General features: G+C 43.2%; 1 protein-coding gene across 2 annotated transcripts; it reads left to right on the top strand.

The window, feature by feature from the left end:
* The first annotated feature begins 382 nt into the window (after positions 1-382).
* Positions 383-15140, top strand: baz1b (bromodomain adjacent to zinc finger domain, 1B). 2 transcript variants are annotated; one of them, XM_046388730.1, is made up of 22 exons: positions 383-1173; positions 2419-2535; positions 3491-3635; positions 4107-4299; positions 4591-4712; positions 4944-5141; positions 5224-5412; positions 5513-6833; positions 7035-7196; positions 7431-7569; positions 7673-7833; positions 7965-8079; positions 8177-8275; positions 8647-8824; positions 8982-9167; positions 9316-9463; positions 9687-9830; positions 10027-10174; positions 10801-10916; positions 11577-11716; positions 11819-11925; positions 12361-15140. In XM_046388730.1, the coding sequence occupies exons 1-22, from the start codon at positions 1055-1057 to the stop codon at positions 13055-13057; spliced, it is 4944 nt and encodes a 1647-aa protein (XP_046244686.1). In that variant the 5' UTR covers positions 383-1054; the 3' UTR covers positions 13058-15140. The 2 variants fall into 2 exon arrangements, with proteins under 2 accessions (XP_046244686.1, XP_046244687.1); XM_046388731.1 differs by lacking the exon at positions 9687-9830 and having other exon boundaries at positions 385-1173.
* Positions 15141-18174: the final 3034 nt, after the last annotated feature.

The raw sequence follows: 18174 nt of genomic DNA, 5'->3' as shown, positions 1-18174 counted from the left end.
ACTATCTTGAGGCAATCATTCTGCTGTAATGAAGACAGTCTCTATTGTTTAACAGGACCGGTTCAAAATGGAGCCCAGACAATAGGTCTAAACATTAATTACATAATTAAAAGAAGAATTAATGCTAAAGCAGTTTTTAACAGGTATATTATGGAAATACTCAAGTGTGTTTTTGTATTAATATCTTGAGTATTTAATATAATCTGTATTGTCATCAGCTGACCTCTAGCCCCTAATTTATATTCCACAAGGGTGTGGTTTATTTGAAGGGGCCGTTCGAGGCTGACAATAGACAGGCAATATCAGCCAATGAGCGACTGCATCAGACCAACTCTACGAAGGCGCTTCACTAAGGGAGCCAATGAACGCCGAGAAAGGGTGGGACGTGCACGCGACGCCGCTTGCTGCCGGGGAAACAGTGTACTGACGGTGTACGGAATTGTGCCGGTGGACTGGAAACTCCCGCCATTTCGACAAGGAATTAACCTCTTGAATGATCCAGATTACTTTTTTTTCGTAACAATTCAGAACGCTTTTATCTGATAATAAGGAGCTCTAATAATACGGACATGCAACTGATGAAAGGAAAACGGGCCTAGTTTGCAAATACTTAGGACCGTACAACCCGCTAGACCTCCCGCTGAACTGAGCTTTGGCTGTTGCCGCGAGTTTCATTTCGGTGTGGTTTGCATCCCTTCATGTTCATCTAGAGGAGCGAAAAGTTTATCAACTATACCGAGCGACAAGTCTAGCAACTTGTTTTACATCCAAAACACAGTGTGAAACCAGCATGACACTGTTACCAGAGACGAGAAGAATGATGCGATGAGGAGGGTGGCAAGAAGCGCTCTGTTATTGTTTTGTAACGAGATAGCAATCCAGCCTACTAGCTAGTCGGCTAGCCGCTACACGTTGGGTGCCGGGCCTGCCGGCCGTAACGTGAACCGTGCTATTTGGGGACATTTGGATACATGCTAAGGAAATATTATTGTGCTAGCCTGTCACTAAAAGGTCGATTTTTACTTTTGACAACCGTGCCATCTGTGGATTTGAAATGGCACCGCTTTTAGGCCGGAAACCGTACCCACTGGCTAAGCCGCTAGCCGAACCACCAGGCCCCGGAGAGGAGGTCTACATCATCGAGCACACTAAGGAGGCCTTCAGGAACAAAGAGTATCCTTTAACAAGATGCCGATGCTCAGTCTCGACTTGTCGAACCAGCCGGCGTGCTGTGTAACTGTAACTTTGTCTACCTGGCTACACTGATGTTCACGTAGCCACATGCAAAGGACTGTAAAGATGGCTAATATACCTGTTTTGAGGTTACCTGACATTTACCACAATTAGAATTTCCCCGCATGTACACAGTTTACACTGGATAACATCCTTGCTAGCTAGCTAATGTTCCCTTTTGCGAATCAGCTCATTGTAGCTAGCTGGCTATTTTACTAAGCTAACAAAAAGATAAAATTATGTATGTTACGTAGAACAGCTCCCGTGCTTAATAATTTGTAGAGAGGTGTTGAAAGGCCGTCCTTTCACTTTCAGGGTTTGCGGCCCCGCTGTCAGCTACCGATGCTAGCAGGATTGGCTAGCAAGCTGCTAACGTTCCCATTATGTTTCTGTATGCCAGGCTGAAGACGTTGCTCGGCTGTTTAGTTAGCGGTTTAGGGTTAGCTAGCCTTAGCTACCGGTACCTTTTTTGTTTTTAAGTTTGCCAAGAGAGGACAACAGCTGTCTTAAAGGGTTTACTGATTCATAACAGCATATTTAGGTGGATAGTTAGGTTATTCAGTAACAGCTGGGACACTTAACTCGCTTGTTTTGGTCTTTAAATGAGAGCTTTGAACGTCAGCGGTCCTTTAGGCAAGATTATGAAGGCAGTTATGACAGCTCAAAGTGACACACAGTGCTACAAGTGTCGAAATCTTTTTAAGGTCACCTAAAGTATTAAACCTTGTTATAGACGTTCATTCCTCAGTGGCATAAGTATGTTATTCTGTTGCCTGTTTGTACCTTCCTTTTAATATCAAATTCTATCATCACTTCTTGAACAACAGCTGTGTCCCATCTAAATTTCCATATATTGCAATGTGTAGAAATACGGAGAATTTGCACTGGGAATGGGAATATCGTTTACATTACTGTTGTTTCTTTTTTTTTTAACAATCAAGTCAAACTTTTTACTCCAGTCAGCTACCCACAGAAGTGTATTTACTTTTTCCATCTTCTCTCACCATTATCATTTCCCAGCCCCTCTATCCTGGGTGCCCCTTGACCCCAGACTTCATTTGAATTACTGACGCCCCATTATTTGTTTATGGTGCATGTATATCATACTTGTAATCAGTAGGGTAATGGCCAAAGAAGGACTGTTTACACATGACTATTTTAATTTCCTGAACAAAATCTCTATAGAGAGTATGAGGCACGCCTGAAGAGGTACGAAGAGCGCATCTGGACATGCAAGAGCACTGGAAGCAGCCAGCTCACACACAAAGAAGCATGGGAGGAAGAACAAGAAGTCACTGAACTGTTAGTATTGCAGCTTTGTGTGCATGTTCCTGATTTCATTCAGCTAGTTAAGTAAAAGCTATTAGTCCAGTCTCTGCTGATCACAGTCCACTGCATGTTTTTCTATAGCCTGTGGTGTATAGCACTAGTTTCTCTTGTCCAAAAATACAGATTAGCAGATGCTTAGTAGTATCAGGAGAGAGCCACACTCTGAGTGAAGGTCACAAGGCTGGCTGCTTTGCTGTGATTGGATAAATCTGGTGCTCCTCCTTTCAGTCTATTTAGAGGGTGTGTTATTGAGTCATCCTTGAATCTGCAGTAGTCTGGTGAGAGTTCCCACATCCTGATTTTTAAAATGAAGGGTATTGCCAATTTTTTATGAATAGTTGATCATATTTTTTTCACCTGTCCACTTCCCACCAACCAGGTGTACATTTAATGTCTGTAAATGTGTTGTCCACAAGAGGAAATGAGACCAAGGCACATTTTACACAAAGAAATATCACAGCAAAGACCGCACAGAGGCTCATTTGCCCAGAGCTCAAGCCACTCAGGATCTCACTCTGTATTTAAGCGCTCTCTAATTACTGTATATCAGCCAAGAGATTTTACGCCCCCTACTGGTCACGCTCAACCCTTTGTTGTCGTCTTATGTAATGCCCTGGTCCCCATGATGAATGCATTGCTGAAATCCAAACAGTGTGAAACAGCACATGTCATGCATAGAGGGCCTCACACCAATGACCAAATTTAGTTTATGTCTGATCTGGTAATGGCTTTAGTTGCTGAGCATGTTTCTGAAATGCTGTCAAGTTATTAAAAACAGTGTTTAAATTTGTATTGAAAAGAGAGGAGCAGGGTCGCGGGGGAGCTGGAGCCTATGATGCAGATACAAAACACAAACTACGTTATATGTCATCTTCATATGCTATTAGAACCTTTTATGTACTGACTACTAATGATTTTCTGTGTCCAGGCTTCAGGAGGAGTATCCGCGGTGGTTTGAGAAACCTGTCCTGGAGATGGTCCACCACAACACAGTGTCTTTAGACAAACTGGTTGAAATGGCCTGGGTGGAAATCCTCACCAAGTATGCTGTGGGTGAAGAGTGTGACTTCCTGGTCAGTTTGACTTCTTAAATTTGTACTCTTGGCTGTTACCTCTTATGAAACTTTGCATTTGGATCTTATTATGATTCAAGCATTTCTCACTCATTGAGTTACATATTGTCACTATAAACACAATCTTTAGTAGACCGTAGAAATATTTTGTATTTTTCATAACAAATAAACTAATAACAATGTAGCCATATTTTAATGAATTGCTGACCATTTTCCAAAGTACATTGACCTTGTAAATTAATATTCTGCATGTGAGGATGCAGTTGGTTTTGGTTTCTCTAGGGGTCATGCAACGACTGCACAAAAATATTTGTCATTATAATAAAGCTTGTCTTGTCTAATGTTAATTGGAACTAATGTAAAACTGAAATAATCCCCGTCCTCGGTGGTACTGCAGTGGTACCTGGTTGTTTTAATTGAAAACTACTTTTTGGTGCATCCTGAAATGTTCACAAGACTCTATCACTTCAGGTGGGGAAGGACAAAACTTTGCAAGTGAAGGTGGTGAAGATCCATCCTCTAGAAAACCCAGATGGCGAGACAGCAGAGAAGAAGCTTGAAGGAGCTTGTGACTCTCCGTCCAGTGACAAAGAGAATGCAAGTCAGGAGAACCAGAGGAAGGAACCTCCTTCTCGAGGGGAGGAGAATAGGAGAGAGAGCCTCAGTGAGTACAATCAGTACACAAACAAACAATAAAAGAGTTTTGTAGCACATAGACAATGTAGACACACGACACGGATACAACCAAACTTGTTATAAAATGATTATCAATGCGTCCTTTTTTATCTGCAGTACGGGTGGTTGTATTGTTTAAGTATACTTAAACTACTGTTTTTTTTTTTAATTTATTCCTTTTAAATTTCAAAAGACTTCACTCATAGTTTAGAATGTTTGAACAAGTCTCATACTTCATATTCTTTCATGTTCTTAGTTATATTCTTTCACTTCCTTTCAGGTGACAGAGCACGACGTTCACCAAGGAAACTTCCCACTGCCATGAAAGAAGAGAAGAAGAAGTGGGCAATGCCCAAATTTCTTCCTCACAAATATGACGTAAAGCTCATTAATGAGGATAAGGTTTGTATCCTGTTATTAGCCATCAACAGAAAGTGTCTGAACTTATTTTGCCTCTTCAAACCCATGACAGTCTATTAATTTCTTATATTTGTCTATGCTACACTCCCGAGCCTCGTCCATAATCGCTCTCTAAAATTTCCATTTGTGATCTTTTGAAGTTGACTCAGACATTTTTGAAAGAACTTGTTAAATTTTGATTTAATTAATCTTCCCCAATGACTTCTCTCTTAGGTGATCAGTGATGTCCCGGCAGACAGTCTTTATAGAACAGAACGGCCCCCAACCAAGGAGATCATGCGCTACTTCATCAGGCACTACGCCATGAGGCTGGGCATGGGAGAGAGTGCTCCCTGGGTGGTTGAAGATGAACTGGTGAAAAAGTTTAACCTGCCCAGTAAATTCAGTGACTTTCTTCTTGATCCACACAAGGTAAGTTACTCATGGTATGTTTTTACATATTACTTGATTTATAAGTGTTGTTTGATCTCGGCTCACACTTGTTTGTCTGCAGTTTTTAGCAGAGAATCCCTCTGCGAAGCGCAAGAGCTTAAAATCCCCGGAGGGTAAGCCTAGCAAGAAGCTCAAGACCTCTGACTCACTAGAAGAGGATTCAGGAAATGAGAAGGGAGAAAAGAAAAGCAAAAAGAAGAAAGATGCTTTAGGCATGCCCCTTAGTCCAACCATTTGGGGCCACATGCAGGTTAGCTGGCTTGTGTGCACATTATCATGTCTCAGTTATTATGAGATATCCCTTAAAAGTCTAATCTTTGCTTTATGGATTCATATTCTCTATATTTCAGAAAATAAAAATGAACGGCTCCCCACTCAAGGTAAAGAACTCTGGAACTCCAAAGAAAGGAGAGGGCAAAAGCTCGACTCCCTCCACTCCAAAATCAGGCAGAAAGTCTGGAGACAGGAAAGAAGGAAAGAAAACTGGAAAGAGCGGAGACAAGAAGCTCAACGTCCTCAAAGCTTCTAAAAAAGATGGCAAAGCTGGTGCTAAGACACCCAAAATGAAGCAGATGACTCTGCTGCATCTGGCTAAGAGCACCCCTGCTGGGAGTCCTAAGAAGAGGGCCCGTAGTACAGGCATGGGTACACCAAAACTGGGGAAGCCACTGCACCCTATGGCTCTCCACCTCCTTCGTTACTATAAGGAGAACAAGGGCAAAGAAGACAAAAAGAACTCTCTTTCTTCCCTCATCTCCAAGGCTGCTAAGACCTTGTCCGCAGAAGATCGAGGCCGATTGCCAGAGGAGCTCAGGGAGCTGGTGCAGAAACGCTGGGAGCTTCTTGAGCAAAAGAAGCGATGGGCAGCCATGAGTGAAGAGGAAAGGCAGGAAGAGATGAAGAAAAGACGTGAGGAACTCAAAGAGAAACTCAGAGAAAAGGCCAAGGAGAGACGTGAGAAGGAGATGCTGGTCCGCCGTGAGCAATCCCGCAGATACGAAGACCAGGAGATCAAAGGCGGCAAGACCCTGCCTGCGTTCAAGCTTGTAGACATGCCAGAGGGGTTGCCCAACACCCTGTTTGGTGATGTGGCTATGGTGGTGGACTTCCTTCACTGCTATGCAGAGCTGCTGATGCCTGATGACCAGTATCCCATCACAGCAGTGGCTCTGATGGAAGCACTGGCTGGGGAACGCTCTGGCTTCCTCTACCTGAACCGCGTTTTGGTGGTGCTCCTTCAGACGCTGCTGCAGGATGAACTGGCAGAGGGCTACGGTGAGCTTGACATGCCCTTATCCGAGATACCCCTTACCATGCACTCTGCATCTGAGCTCGCACGGTTGTGCCTGCGACCGTGCGATGCTCACGGCGAGGAGAGCGGCCAGGGTTCAGAGGACTCTGGAGGTTTGGGGGGCTTTGACGATGTGGTTACCAGCGAGTTCTTGGATAAGCTTGAGACGGTCGAGGTGTTTGAGCTGAGCCCCGAGGAGAAGGTCAACCTGCTGGTGGCACTATGTCACCGCATACTGATGACATACTCGGTTGAAGACCACGTCGATGCAAAGCAACAGCGGTCTGCTGAGCTGTGGAAGGAGCGCCTGGCAATGCTGAAAGAGGTCAATGACCGCAAGAAGGCAGAGAGGAAGAAGCAAAAGGAGATGGAGGGCAAAGGTAGGAGGGATCACCAGTTCTCTCTCCAATTTCTGCAGCACTGAACTTGATGAGGAGGTTTAATACTGTGATTTCCGCTTCTTTAGCATTTTATTTTAACAGCCTTTAATTAATCTTTTGTTAATACCAATGCTGATTGATTGATTGATTAATTAATTCATTAATTAATTATTTTTCTCTTTTTTTCCTGTTTGCTCAAAGGTGAGAAAAAGAAAGAGGGCAGTGCTAAGAAGGAGAGCAAAAAAGAAGTGAAGGTGGAGCCAGAGCCAGAGCCAGAGGACATGATCAGCACAGTGAAGAGCCGGCGGCTGATGGCCATGCAGGCCAAGAAGGAGAAGGAGGAGATGGACAGACAGAACAAAGGTAAGTTTCAGAGCAGTTAATCCATAAAACTGTGAGACAGTTTACTCTCATTTGCACAGCACCATTGTGTGGCATAACAATTAAGATTTCGTTCCCTCAGTAGTTTCTCCTCCACTGAGAACACTCTTGTAGCAAAATGTATCAATTATAGAGAAAAGCCAGTTAGATTGTTGAATTACTTCATCATTTTTTAATCAGGACACCTCATTCTTATTTGTTTTTTTCCCCCGACAGAACGCATGGAGAAAGAGGCCGAGGAGGAGCGGATGCGTCGGCAGCGGGCTTCTGCGGAAAAGGCCTTTCAGGATGGTATAACCAAAGCCAGGCTTGTCATGCGCAGGACTCAACTGGGTACTGACAGAAATCACAACAGGTCAGCACACAAATGTTGTAAGATAAGACACACAGATAAATATTCATTCTTTGATTAACTTCAGTAAATTATAACCATGATTTGTGTGATGGTTTTTGTTCAGATACTGGCTTTTCTCTGACGTGGTTCCTGGTTTGTACATTGAGAAAGGCTGGGTGCACGAAAGTATTGACTACCACTTCACTCCTCCACCTGAGGACAAACCGGCTGAGCCTGAGGTAGAAGAGGAAGACGATAGTGGGTCGGCCACTACGGGTTCACAAGGTGCAATACCTGAAGTATATTTCATCTTCATCAAAATGTTTGTGTTTATGTGAACAAATGATTATTGGCTGAAATCTTAAGCTGATATTGGATAAATGCTTACTGTTTACTGTGTACTTACTGTTTTGTAGGAGCTGAGAAAGATGATGGCAGCGTCGATGGTGCTATTAGTGAGGGAGCCCAGCAGGGAGCAGCAACAGATATCTGTATTGAAACCACTGTTCCCAAGCAGGGCCAGAACCTCTGGTGAGAGCTTTGCTTCTGTCTTCTTTCATTTCATTTATTTCATCCTTCATTCTTTTAACACTATCTTTTATTCCAATTTCTCTGTCTCTGAATACAGGTTCATATGTGACAACCCAGCCGAGCTGGAAGAACTAGTGGAAAGTCTTCATCCTCAGGGGGTTCGAGAGAGTGAACTGAAGGCAAACATTCAAAGCAGGTACTCTCATTATAAGAGACAATTGCTTTAATAAACACGAATGCAGTCAGACCTGCTAAAGCATTGCCCGGCGCTCTCAGCTTTTAAGGAACCGTTGATGTGATTGGTCCTATTTAAAGTTTTTTTCTTTCGAGTTTCTGTTTATAGAGAAACGCCCTTTCATTTCTAAATTAGCCTTTGTAGATCATGGAAATGTTTGAAGTGAAAATAAATTGATATGAAAAGAGGGAAAGCCAAGTGTGTCAGCAGACAAGAAGAGCAACCCAATGCCTCCACTCCAGAGCAGACAATGTTGCTTTCAGTAAGACCGCGACTACAATGATGGAATAAATGTGAAGCTGAACACAGAGCTGTCTATCTGCCTGTTTTAGATACCAGGACATTGTTCACTCCATCCATCTGACTCGTAAGGCCAAATTGGGCCTCAGGACCTGTGATGGCTACGCAGAACTGCTCAAATACCTGCGCAGTGACATCCAGGAGGTAGCCTCAAGACTCCAAAAGGGGGGATTGGGATACCTGGATGACAACGTAGACATTGAGGATCAGGTAATTAGTTCAACTACATACAGTATTAGCAGATCTTAAATTTCACAAGACTGGGAAATGGCTTATTTCTGATTTTATAGCCTACGTAGTATGTCTTTGTTGGGCATGAGACGTTGTATTTACACATAACAAAAACACATTTATCCTCTCTTTACAGTTGAAAGATACGGAGAGTTTGAAAGACTTTGGTGAGTGCATCATCACCATTCAGGCCTGTGTAATTAAAAAGTTCCTGCAGGGATTCATGGCCCCCAAGCAGAAAAAGAAGAAAAGGCAGGGAGGGGAAGAAAGCAGCAAGGCTGAAGAGGTGGATGAGGAGAAGAGACTGGCAGAAGAGGCCAGGGTAAGAGAACAGAGCTGAAATGTTTCAAGTGTGCCCCCCACAGGGAACAAGGTCCATAAACCAACTGAAATGTGCTCATCAAACACACTCAAGGCCCATATACAGACAGAACTACCACTAATCGACTTTCTGGGCTTTTCCCTCTCAGGTAGCAACAGCGGTAGAGAAATGGAGGACTGCTATCCGAGAGGCCCAGACCTTTTCCCGTATGCATGTCCTGCTGGGAATGTTGGATGCCTGCATAAAGTGGGACATGTCTGCTGAGAACGCTCGCTGCAAAGTCTGTCGCAGGAAAGGTAATGACATCAGCTGCAGTCTCACTCATTTGGTCTCCAAGGACAGGAATTGTATGTGCATCACAGGTTATTTACAAAAGATGAGAGTCTTATTTCTTTAGAGACATTAAAGGTTTTTTTTTTTTTTTTTAGATATGGCTTTCATTCTCATTACACAGTAGTCAGTCCTTACTGCTAGGTGTCTTTTGAGTGTTACCTGACGGTCTCCTGCCCCCTGTCCTAGTACTCAGGCAGAACCTATCTGTGCTGAAGCTGATGGACTCTAAGCCCAGATCCAAACAGGGCAGCAGCGGCAGGCTCAGAGCAGAACAGACTAGTAGTGTCAGGCAGGTCTTCGTACAGAGCCAGCGTCTCCGCAGGCCAACAGGTGAACCTAAGATGACTACAAATGACCACAAACAGATACACAAGGAAAAAGTTTGTTGGCATTTTAGGGTTATGAAGACCGGGAAGCAGTAAAACAGGAGGAACAAACCTGAGGTCATACTGAGTACATTTCAGGTATGAACAGGAAATGTATTTCAACACTGCCAAGTTTTCTGATACATATTGATCTCTTCCAGGTGATGATGAGAAACTCATCCTCTGTGATGAGTGCAACAAGGCCTTCCACCTGTTCTGTCTACGTCCGGCCTTGTACCGCATTCCTGTTGGAGAATGGCTGTGCCCAGCCTGCCAGCCCACTGTTGCAAGACGTGGCTCCCGCTCACGGTAACTATTCTCCATTGTCCATGCAACCTATTGTGTCTAACTACAGAGTTTTTATCCTCCCTCACTTGGGGGAGTAGGGCTGCAGCAAATTATTTCTTTGCTCTATCACATCACAATTTTTCCAGAGCACAGAGTGATTAGTGATTTCTTCACATTGCTTCTCTTGTCCAATGAACAACCCAAAACCCAGAGATTTTCCAGTCACATTATAAGCGACAAAGTAGGACAAATTCTTTTAAGTCATGGCAGCCTCTACTGAATTACAAAGACAAAGATCTATTAAACATGACCGTTGACATAAAATGAAGCTGCTTTTTATGTGATATCGTTGTAGGTCTCTGATGCACAAATGTCTTTTCTTGCTTTGTCCTTAAAGCTGCAGTTGTGCTCAAGTTTCATTGAAGCAACTGTACTTATCTCACCCCCCCCCCCCCCACTGTGCATCACCCGACCCACAAAATATATATTGAAGGAATATAACATGGCGGTGGCTCTAGTATTAGTGAGACTATGACATTCCCCCGTTTAAAAACAAACACGACAGCACATCTGTCTCTTCTGTAACTACACATCGTGTTCTGTCTCATCATTCGTGTTAAGATTTTTGTTTAATCCCTCCAATGCAGGAACTACAACCAAGACACAGATGAAGAAGAAGATGAGGAGGAGTCTGAAGAGGAGGACTCCGAGGAAGATGAAGAGGATGAGGAAGAGAACGACTACAAAGCCATGGGGCACAGCTGTGAGTATCTGACAGAGATAATTGAGTCCAGGTTTCATGAAATTGTCTCGACGACCGTTCACCATAAGTTTGTCTGCTGGTGTCACACGTCAGTAAAGAGATGTTGATAAATGTGGCCAAAGTGGTTATTGTTTACATTTTATACCTAGAAACTCAAAACTGCAATCTTCATGTCGTCAGTATGTTACATCTTGTAATAAAAACTACAGCACAAAACTAAGGAAGTCCCATATTTGAACACCTGAGTTAGACAAAAAGGGAGGCGTTAGTACTGAAGGCTGGGAATGAGAGGAATGCTGATGGGGAATTTCAGTCCTTGTCTCTATTGTCTGTGTGTTGTCATGTAACACAGCTCAGGTCTGGACCTTTGCTTTGAAGCCATGTCTCACTCTAGCTTCACCAAGAGTATGTGGCAGGATGATCCCCTCTGTCAGTTTAAGCCGGCATGTCAACGATTAAGACAGTTTTATACGTTGATGCTGAATAAGTCCAGACAGGAGGGCAACGGACCCAAGAATTGTTTTTCTCATTTCAAATGTTTGTCTGGGTTTGATGATAATTCAGTGTAACGGGGTAACAAATGAGTGACCATTGACGATACTTGATATTTCACATTTCATAAGCAGAATTGGACCTGTTTGTCTCAATATTTCTCTACAGTGAGACCAAGGAAGAAAAATAAGCAGTCCTCGTCTCGGCTTAAGAGTTCAAAAAATAAGTCCAAGAAGCAGTCTTCTTCAAGTAGTCAGAGCAGCAAACAGAGGGCTGGCCCCAACAGCCCTGCAGACATTGATGAATTGGTAAGAAGCCACGGGCATGATCCCATGTACAGGATATATCTTGTTACTAAATTTTCAAGGAGAGTGCAGAATAAATCAGCATTTGTGTTATTGTTTCTGCAGGTGCGGCAGAGTTCCCAGTCAGGGGTGCGCAGGCAGGCGCTGGAGCTGGAGAGGTGTGAAGAGATCCTCAAGAAACTGATGAAATTCCGCTACAGCTGGCCTTTCAGGTGAGGAAAGAGCATAATCTGTCCATCGGTTTTACATTCAGAGTAGCTTACTTCAACTGTCAACCCGTTTTGATAATTCAGCCAGCAACCTATACATACTCTGCTGTTTGCTGCAGCTAAATTAGTTTCCTGTATTGTTAAAAGATTGTCTGGCACTAGTGTCAGTTCAGGATGATGAAGTTGCCTCACCTCTCAACACTTGTCCAACCATTTGCCAACTCCACTATGCACTGCTCCCTAATGGACGCCCAACATTTGCATCCTTCAGTTTGTACTCAGTTGAGGTTTTCTTAGCTCTCAAACTGAACAAGCAAATGTGGTTGTTTTGACGTACAACATCAACATATCCTGCGACCTGACTGACTTTAGACTTTATGAATTATTATGGTCTTTATTCCAACGTGGTCCTCACCTCATGCTCTGCTCCTCTCCCAGGGAGCCTGTGTCCCCAGAGGAAGCAGAGGACTACCTGGACATCATCTCCCAGCCCATGGATTTCCAAACGATGCTGGGAAAGTTCAGCCAAGGCTCGTATCGACACGCTCAGGACTTCCTGGAAGACGTGAAACTGGTGTTCTCCAACGCAGAGGAGTACAACCAGCAAGGCAGCACTGTGCTCTCCTGCATGGTTAAGACAGAGCAGACGTTCACGGAGCTGCTCCAAAAGCTGCTGCCTGGCCTCAGCTACCTCCGCCGGCGCTCACGCAAACGCGTCAGCCAGGCCCCTGCTACATCTGAGGAGGAAGAAGATGAGGAGGAGGAGGAGGAGGAGGAGGAGGAGAATGAAGGGGAGGAGGAACCGAAGAAGAAGATGCAAAATGGAAAATCGAAAAGCAACAAAGCCAGAAATAGTCGGGGTCAGAAGGATGACGAGAGCGAGAGTGAGGAGGAGGAGGAGGATGACGACCAAGATGAGGAGGAGGAAGAGGATGATGATGGCGGAGGCAGGAGGAGAAGTAAGAGGACCTCTGCCACCTCAGGCAAGAAGGATTACAGGGAACAGGACAGCGATGGTGAGCGGGACACACGGAGAACTCGTCAGCGGAGGGGCCGGGGCGACGCTGGGGGGGCGAGCAGCGACGAGGATCGGTCCAGCCAGCAGCGACATTCCAAGAGACAGAAACGCTTGTGAAGTTCAGGGTGCTTTCCGTTTTCTTGTCTCTTTGCTTTAAAATTTCTCTCGCTCTTTTAATGATCAAGAGCCCTCCACCTCCTCTGACAGCCAGCAAGACTTACACCTCAGAAGGACTTTTTTGTGTTATTGAATTTCTGTTCATATTTTGAAAAATGAAAACTGATTTATATTTGTAACATGTTTAATATTGGTGATGCTTTTTGTTTATCAACCGACAAAAAAAAGGAGACATTTGAGATAACAGAGAGGTCCTTATAGCGCTTAAGACTCTTTGATTTGAATTTCAGTTCAGTTTACAATCTCACACATACACCAGTGTAATTTGACTTGTTGTCCAGTGAACTGCTTTGTTTTTACATTTGCCCTCACCAAACACCAGTACAGTGTAATCAGAGGTCTGTCGTCACTCATGGCACATGTAGTCGAGCCAGCACTTTACTGGGGGTATTTCAGGATAGGTAAATTTAGCTGTTTGTCTCACTCTTATCTCTGTCACAAATCATTGCGTTTTGCCTAAAAGTGCTTGTTAAACATAATGTTGTCCAGAAACCCAAAACCCTATAGGAAGCATTTCTTTGCTAAAAGGAAAAATACCAACAGTGCTGGTGGCTGATGTGAAATTTTCCTATCATCTGTAAATCTTTTACTACTAAGCATCTTGACTCCGAGATTATCTTTCTTCAAATGCAACTTTAAAGATAAAAATTGGATTTTACTAGCTGTTTTTTTTTTTGTGCGTGTGTTTGTTTTTGTTTTTCTCGATCCGGGTTAACATTCATTGTCAGAGGCTGGGCAGAGACTGCAGATCACACATGTTGTCACCTCAGTTTAGTGCAAAAACGTGAGTTTAATCTCAGCTTTTGGTGCCAAGATGTTGACACCAAACATGGAGTCTCTTTCTTGGCATGTAGAGCTGAGTAGCCTTTCCTCCTCTGTAGTGCCCTGCCACTTTAAAAGAACCGGTACCTCAATGCTCCGTCAGTTTGCACTCTGTACTCCTGTGTAAAGTGCACCTATTATGCCAGCAGCTGCAGGACCACACTTTATTGAAATTATGTGCATACATTTGTAAGCAGTGTTTAAAGCAACAAATGTGACGTTTGTTAAGAAAATGGGCATTTTTGAATATTTGATATTTTTTGCACATTTTATTGGTATTGTAAATGAGAACTTGTTAGTCAATCTTAATCAAATCCAATAAATTGCGAAGGTTTAAGCAGGGCTCTCCAAGTCGATGCAGAGAACAGGTCAGAGTTGTTTTACTTTTTGTCACAGCAGAAATAGCTGAATTAGTCTCTTGATGGATTTAGTGACACGATTACGGTTGGGGAAACGGAGGGCTTCCTGCCTGTCCTGGTTCAGTCACCAGGTGGTGCTCTACTCCTGCACTTTGTATAGTCTCATCCTAGCATTTTGCAAGTAAATCAGTGACAGTGCTGTTAGCTGGAGTAATGCAACTCCTGACCCCCACTGCTTTGGGCCCTCATTGGTCAGCGAGAGCTTCATAGTGCTGGTGAATTTTGGCATTTCGAATTGTCTTGTAATAACTTCTGCACATCGGGCAGGGAAACTGCTCCAGCAAACTGATTTAATTTTCACAATGCCCACATAATGAAAACCTCTTTAATGTGCAGAAGTTCCTGCAGTTTGTGGTGAGGTTGCTAGTGGTGTAAATGTATATATAAATATATATACTGAAAAGGCAGTAGTTGGTTTTCCCTCTTCTGTCTGTTTTGTGCTGTGCTGTTCTCCTGTGTTTCTCTAGTGCTGTTCTCACTAAGACTTTACTGATTTCACTCGGCCACTGATTGCTTTTCCCCATTTTACTTTTGTTTTAATTCGGCTTTGTTCCTGACATGATTAACAGTCAATAATCACTGTTCACCAACCAAACAGACAAAAAGGTGGTTGCCCCTCTCAAGAGACCTGACTGTAAATGCTTTCTTTGTTGCTGGAGGAACTGCAAAAGTCTTTTACACTTCCTTTTTTTATATAAATATTTATAGTCTCTAAAGCTGGGTTTGGGCAGGTTGAGAGGAATCACATGTAAAGAATTTTCAATAAAGGCTATGGACGAAGACCGTACTTCTCCCTGTTTTATTTTGCATTGAGAGGAGGAGCATCTCCAGGTCAGACAGACAGACATCACTGCCATCTGTAAACCTTGTGATAAGACAATGAACGGGGAGGGAAAACGGGTGAGCTGTGACCACCGACTGATGTCTGATTTCACTTTTTAATAAAAGACCAGTTTTCCTACTTGCTGGTGTGGACTTTTTACTTACAAACATCTGCATGGTGTGTGGAAGCCAAAGTTACACAGGATAAATAATTTCATTATTCTCAGTGACATACGAGCAACTAAACCAGTTCCATGATAACAATTTGTGGAAGGTGAGGCTGACGGTTAAGTTTGGCCTTGATGACACAGCAGGTTCTGTACTGGCTGAAATTTGCTATATTGAACTGTACAGTGGAAGATCAATACCATTTCACTAGTTTGACCGGCAGACAAAGTCTAAGGACGTGTAGAATGATTTATGCTTGGCTAGTAGAAAACTGGACATAAGAAACATTAAATATTAAACATGGTTATTATAGCGTTTAGACTGAAACTGAAAGTGGCTTTGTGGCTCCTTCATGACCGCCATCATGATTCTGATGGACTCAACGGTCAGTTGGTTTCACAAGGAGCTCGCTCCACGAAAACGTGCCCGTACAGGTAGGTAGGCGGCAGCAATGAGTCCCACCTGTCACGCAGCCAAAATGAGGAGTGCTTCTCTGATGTATGGAGCAGAGGAGGGTGCGAGGAGGACAGCAAGATCTTATGAAATATCTGCTGAGGTGCTGACAGCCTCTGGGTCGTCTGTAACTTGGAAACAGGTGTAGAGGCTAGGATGGATCAGAGTAAAGGTCAGAGAGAAAAGTCAGTGGAAACGTAGCACTTGGTTAGTGACAGTTTGAGCACGGCGGCAGCTGCAGTCTAACCTAAAATGACATTTCACTTTGGTAAGTTTAATTGTCCTTTCCATTTATTTATATAGTTAATTATTATAAATATTAAGTTCCATGTAAAATGAAAGGAAATCTTAGTTTGTCATTTACGTCCATCTTTGTGGACATCACTGCATTTTGAGCCATCGCAGGTTTTGTTTAATTGGTATGGCTGACACTTTATGTTGACTGAGCGGCTCTTGACAGCCAGTTTTGGTAGCTGACTGTTTTGAGATACGGAGACACAACAGACCAGATATTTCTGCATCCCAAAATGAACTGCACGATTTGAGTGAACTTCTAGTGAACCCTGAGAAATGGATCACTTTGCTCTCTCAGGAGGCTCGGACTCTTTAACGTGTAAGAATTTGTTGTTAGCTTGAACAAAATGCAATATAGTCATGATATATTAACTTTCAGAGGTTTGGTGGGTCTGTCAGGGTCTTTCCAAACTCATGACATGAAGGATTGTTCATTCCTCACGCGGTGAATCCTCCGCAGTGAAACATAGTTGAGATGTCCATTAATCACCCAGCTTTTACTCCCTGATGACGTAAAAGAAATCAGTGACTATACATGCTGTCATGTAGCACAAAGACGTTGTAATGTCTTTATACTAAACTATAAAATAATAAAAGACAATGTGAAAACAGTATGAAAGAGGTCTCATCATGTACATCTGCTTGTCTCCTGGACTTTACGGGAGCTTTATAGTGAGTTTCAGCTCATTGTTCAGCTGTACAGCGTGAAACTTTACAGTTTTGGTCACTCTCACCAGTCTCATAGCCTCATTTCATGCCACAGCCGGCAGCTGCTCTCAGTGAAAAAGCTCTAAAGACCCACTTTACAACTTCAACAAATGTTTCAGGGATCTCTCATGTCTAACATCACCATTTTGTATTCATGTTGTCTTGTTTTTGCAAGTTGAAGAACTACCCTTCCAGGAGCCTGTGAAATTGTGTCTCAGACATATTCTGTGTGTGGATCACACATGGTTTGAATAACACATGTAAATAATTCATTGTGAGTGTTGTTTCTTGTAGTAGCCAATGGGTATGGGTTTGACTAGACAAGCTACTGAGCAACGCAAGGTCAATTCAGGATTTGTCACTGATTTAGTGTGTCTAGATGCATTAAATTAAATTATACAGAACTTTCCAACAGTTTTATGTTGCCTCACCTGTTGTATTTCAAAATCTGGCCTATGAGGATAAAGCAGCAGCAGCAGCAGCAGCAGCAGCAGCAGCAGCAGCAGCAGCAGGTGCTCCCGCTCTCTAACAAGCAAACACTGGCCTTGCACTAACTGATCTTTGAACCCTGTGCAAACTGACAGCAGCAGGATATGAACAGGCCATCCGTGCAGTGTGTGTATATCTATGTGTGTGTGTGTGTGTGTGTTTGTAATAGCAGAGAGGAGCAACCCACCTAGCAAATATTTACCTCAGGTTCAAGTCAGTGCAGAGAGCATCTGGCAAGGAGCGAACAAGTGTGTTTCTTGCTCTCATTCCACCAGACATGATGTACCGCAGCTCGGTGAGCACATTAAACGACAGTCGAAGCATTTAATTGAGACAAGATTTGGCTTTACTGCTCATCAATGTGATACTCACAGTGTTCACTGAATGTAACAACACATAGTGTTTCAATTATTCATAAACGGTCTACAATCACTTAATGAATTTGTTTGAACATCAGTGACATCTGTGTTGGGTGTGGTTACAGGTGCACCCAGCATTAGTGCAGCTGGCCAGCATCATCATTAAAGAAAAAAAAGATCAATAAAAGGTAGCGTTATGTTCACAAATCTCAAGGTGAACGACTACAATGAGTCTGTATTGCTATTTAACTTGTTTCTGTCAGAGGTAGCCATCTCCATTTAGTTTGGACTAAAGGCCTAAAGTCGGCTCACTCACTGACTCAATTGAGTTATGTTAGCGATCGACAGAGAGTTTATTCTGAAAGGCAGGTTTTTAATCAAAAGTGGACTTCTAAACATTTTGTCACAATGTCGGTCCAAAGGTAGTTTGTTTGATATGCAAAGAGCGTGTCATGCTCATGCACATCAAGAGACATTTTTCGACTCGTATGTATGATACAAACTTGTCATTGTGGGGAAAAAG

The sequence above is a fragment of the Scatophagus argus genome, chromosome 5, assembly GCF_020382885.2.
Source record: "Scatophagus argus isolate fScaArg1 chromosome 5, fScaArg1.pri, whole genome shotgun sequence".
Classification (NCBI taxonomy): domain Eukaryota; kingdom Metazoa; phylum Chordata; class Actinopteri; family Scatophagidae; genus Scatophagus; species Scatophagus argus.
Note: the sequence above shows the minus strand (reverse complement) of the source record. Positions and strands in the feature narration are given on the sequence as shown.

Bases quoted from the DNA above. Each gene is read 5' to 3' on its own strand.
- baz1b (XM_046388730.1), top strand. From the start codon at position 1,055: ATGGCACCGCTTTTAGGCCGGAAACCGTACCCACTGGCTAAGCCGCTA. The intron at 5,142-5,223 runs GTAAGTTACTCA...GTTTGTCTGCAG, and splicing joins TTCTTCTTGATCCACACAAG to TTTTTAGCAGAGAATCCCTC. The intron at 8,080-8,176 runs GTGAGAGCTTTG...CTCTGAATACAG, and splicing joins AAGCAGGGCCAGAACCTCTG to GTTCATATGTGACAACCCAG.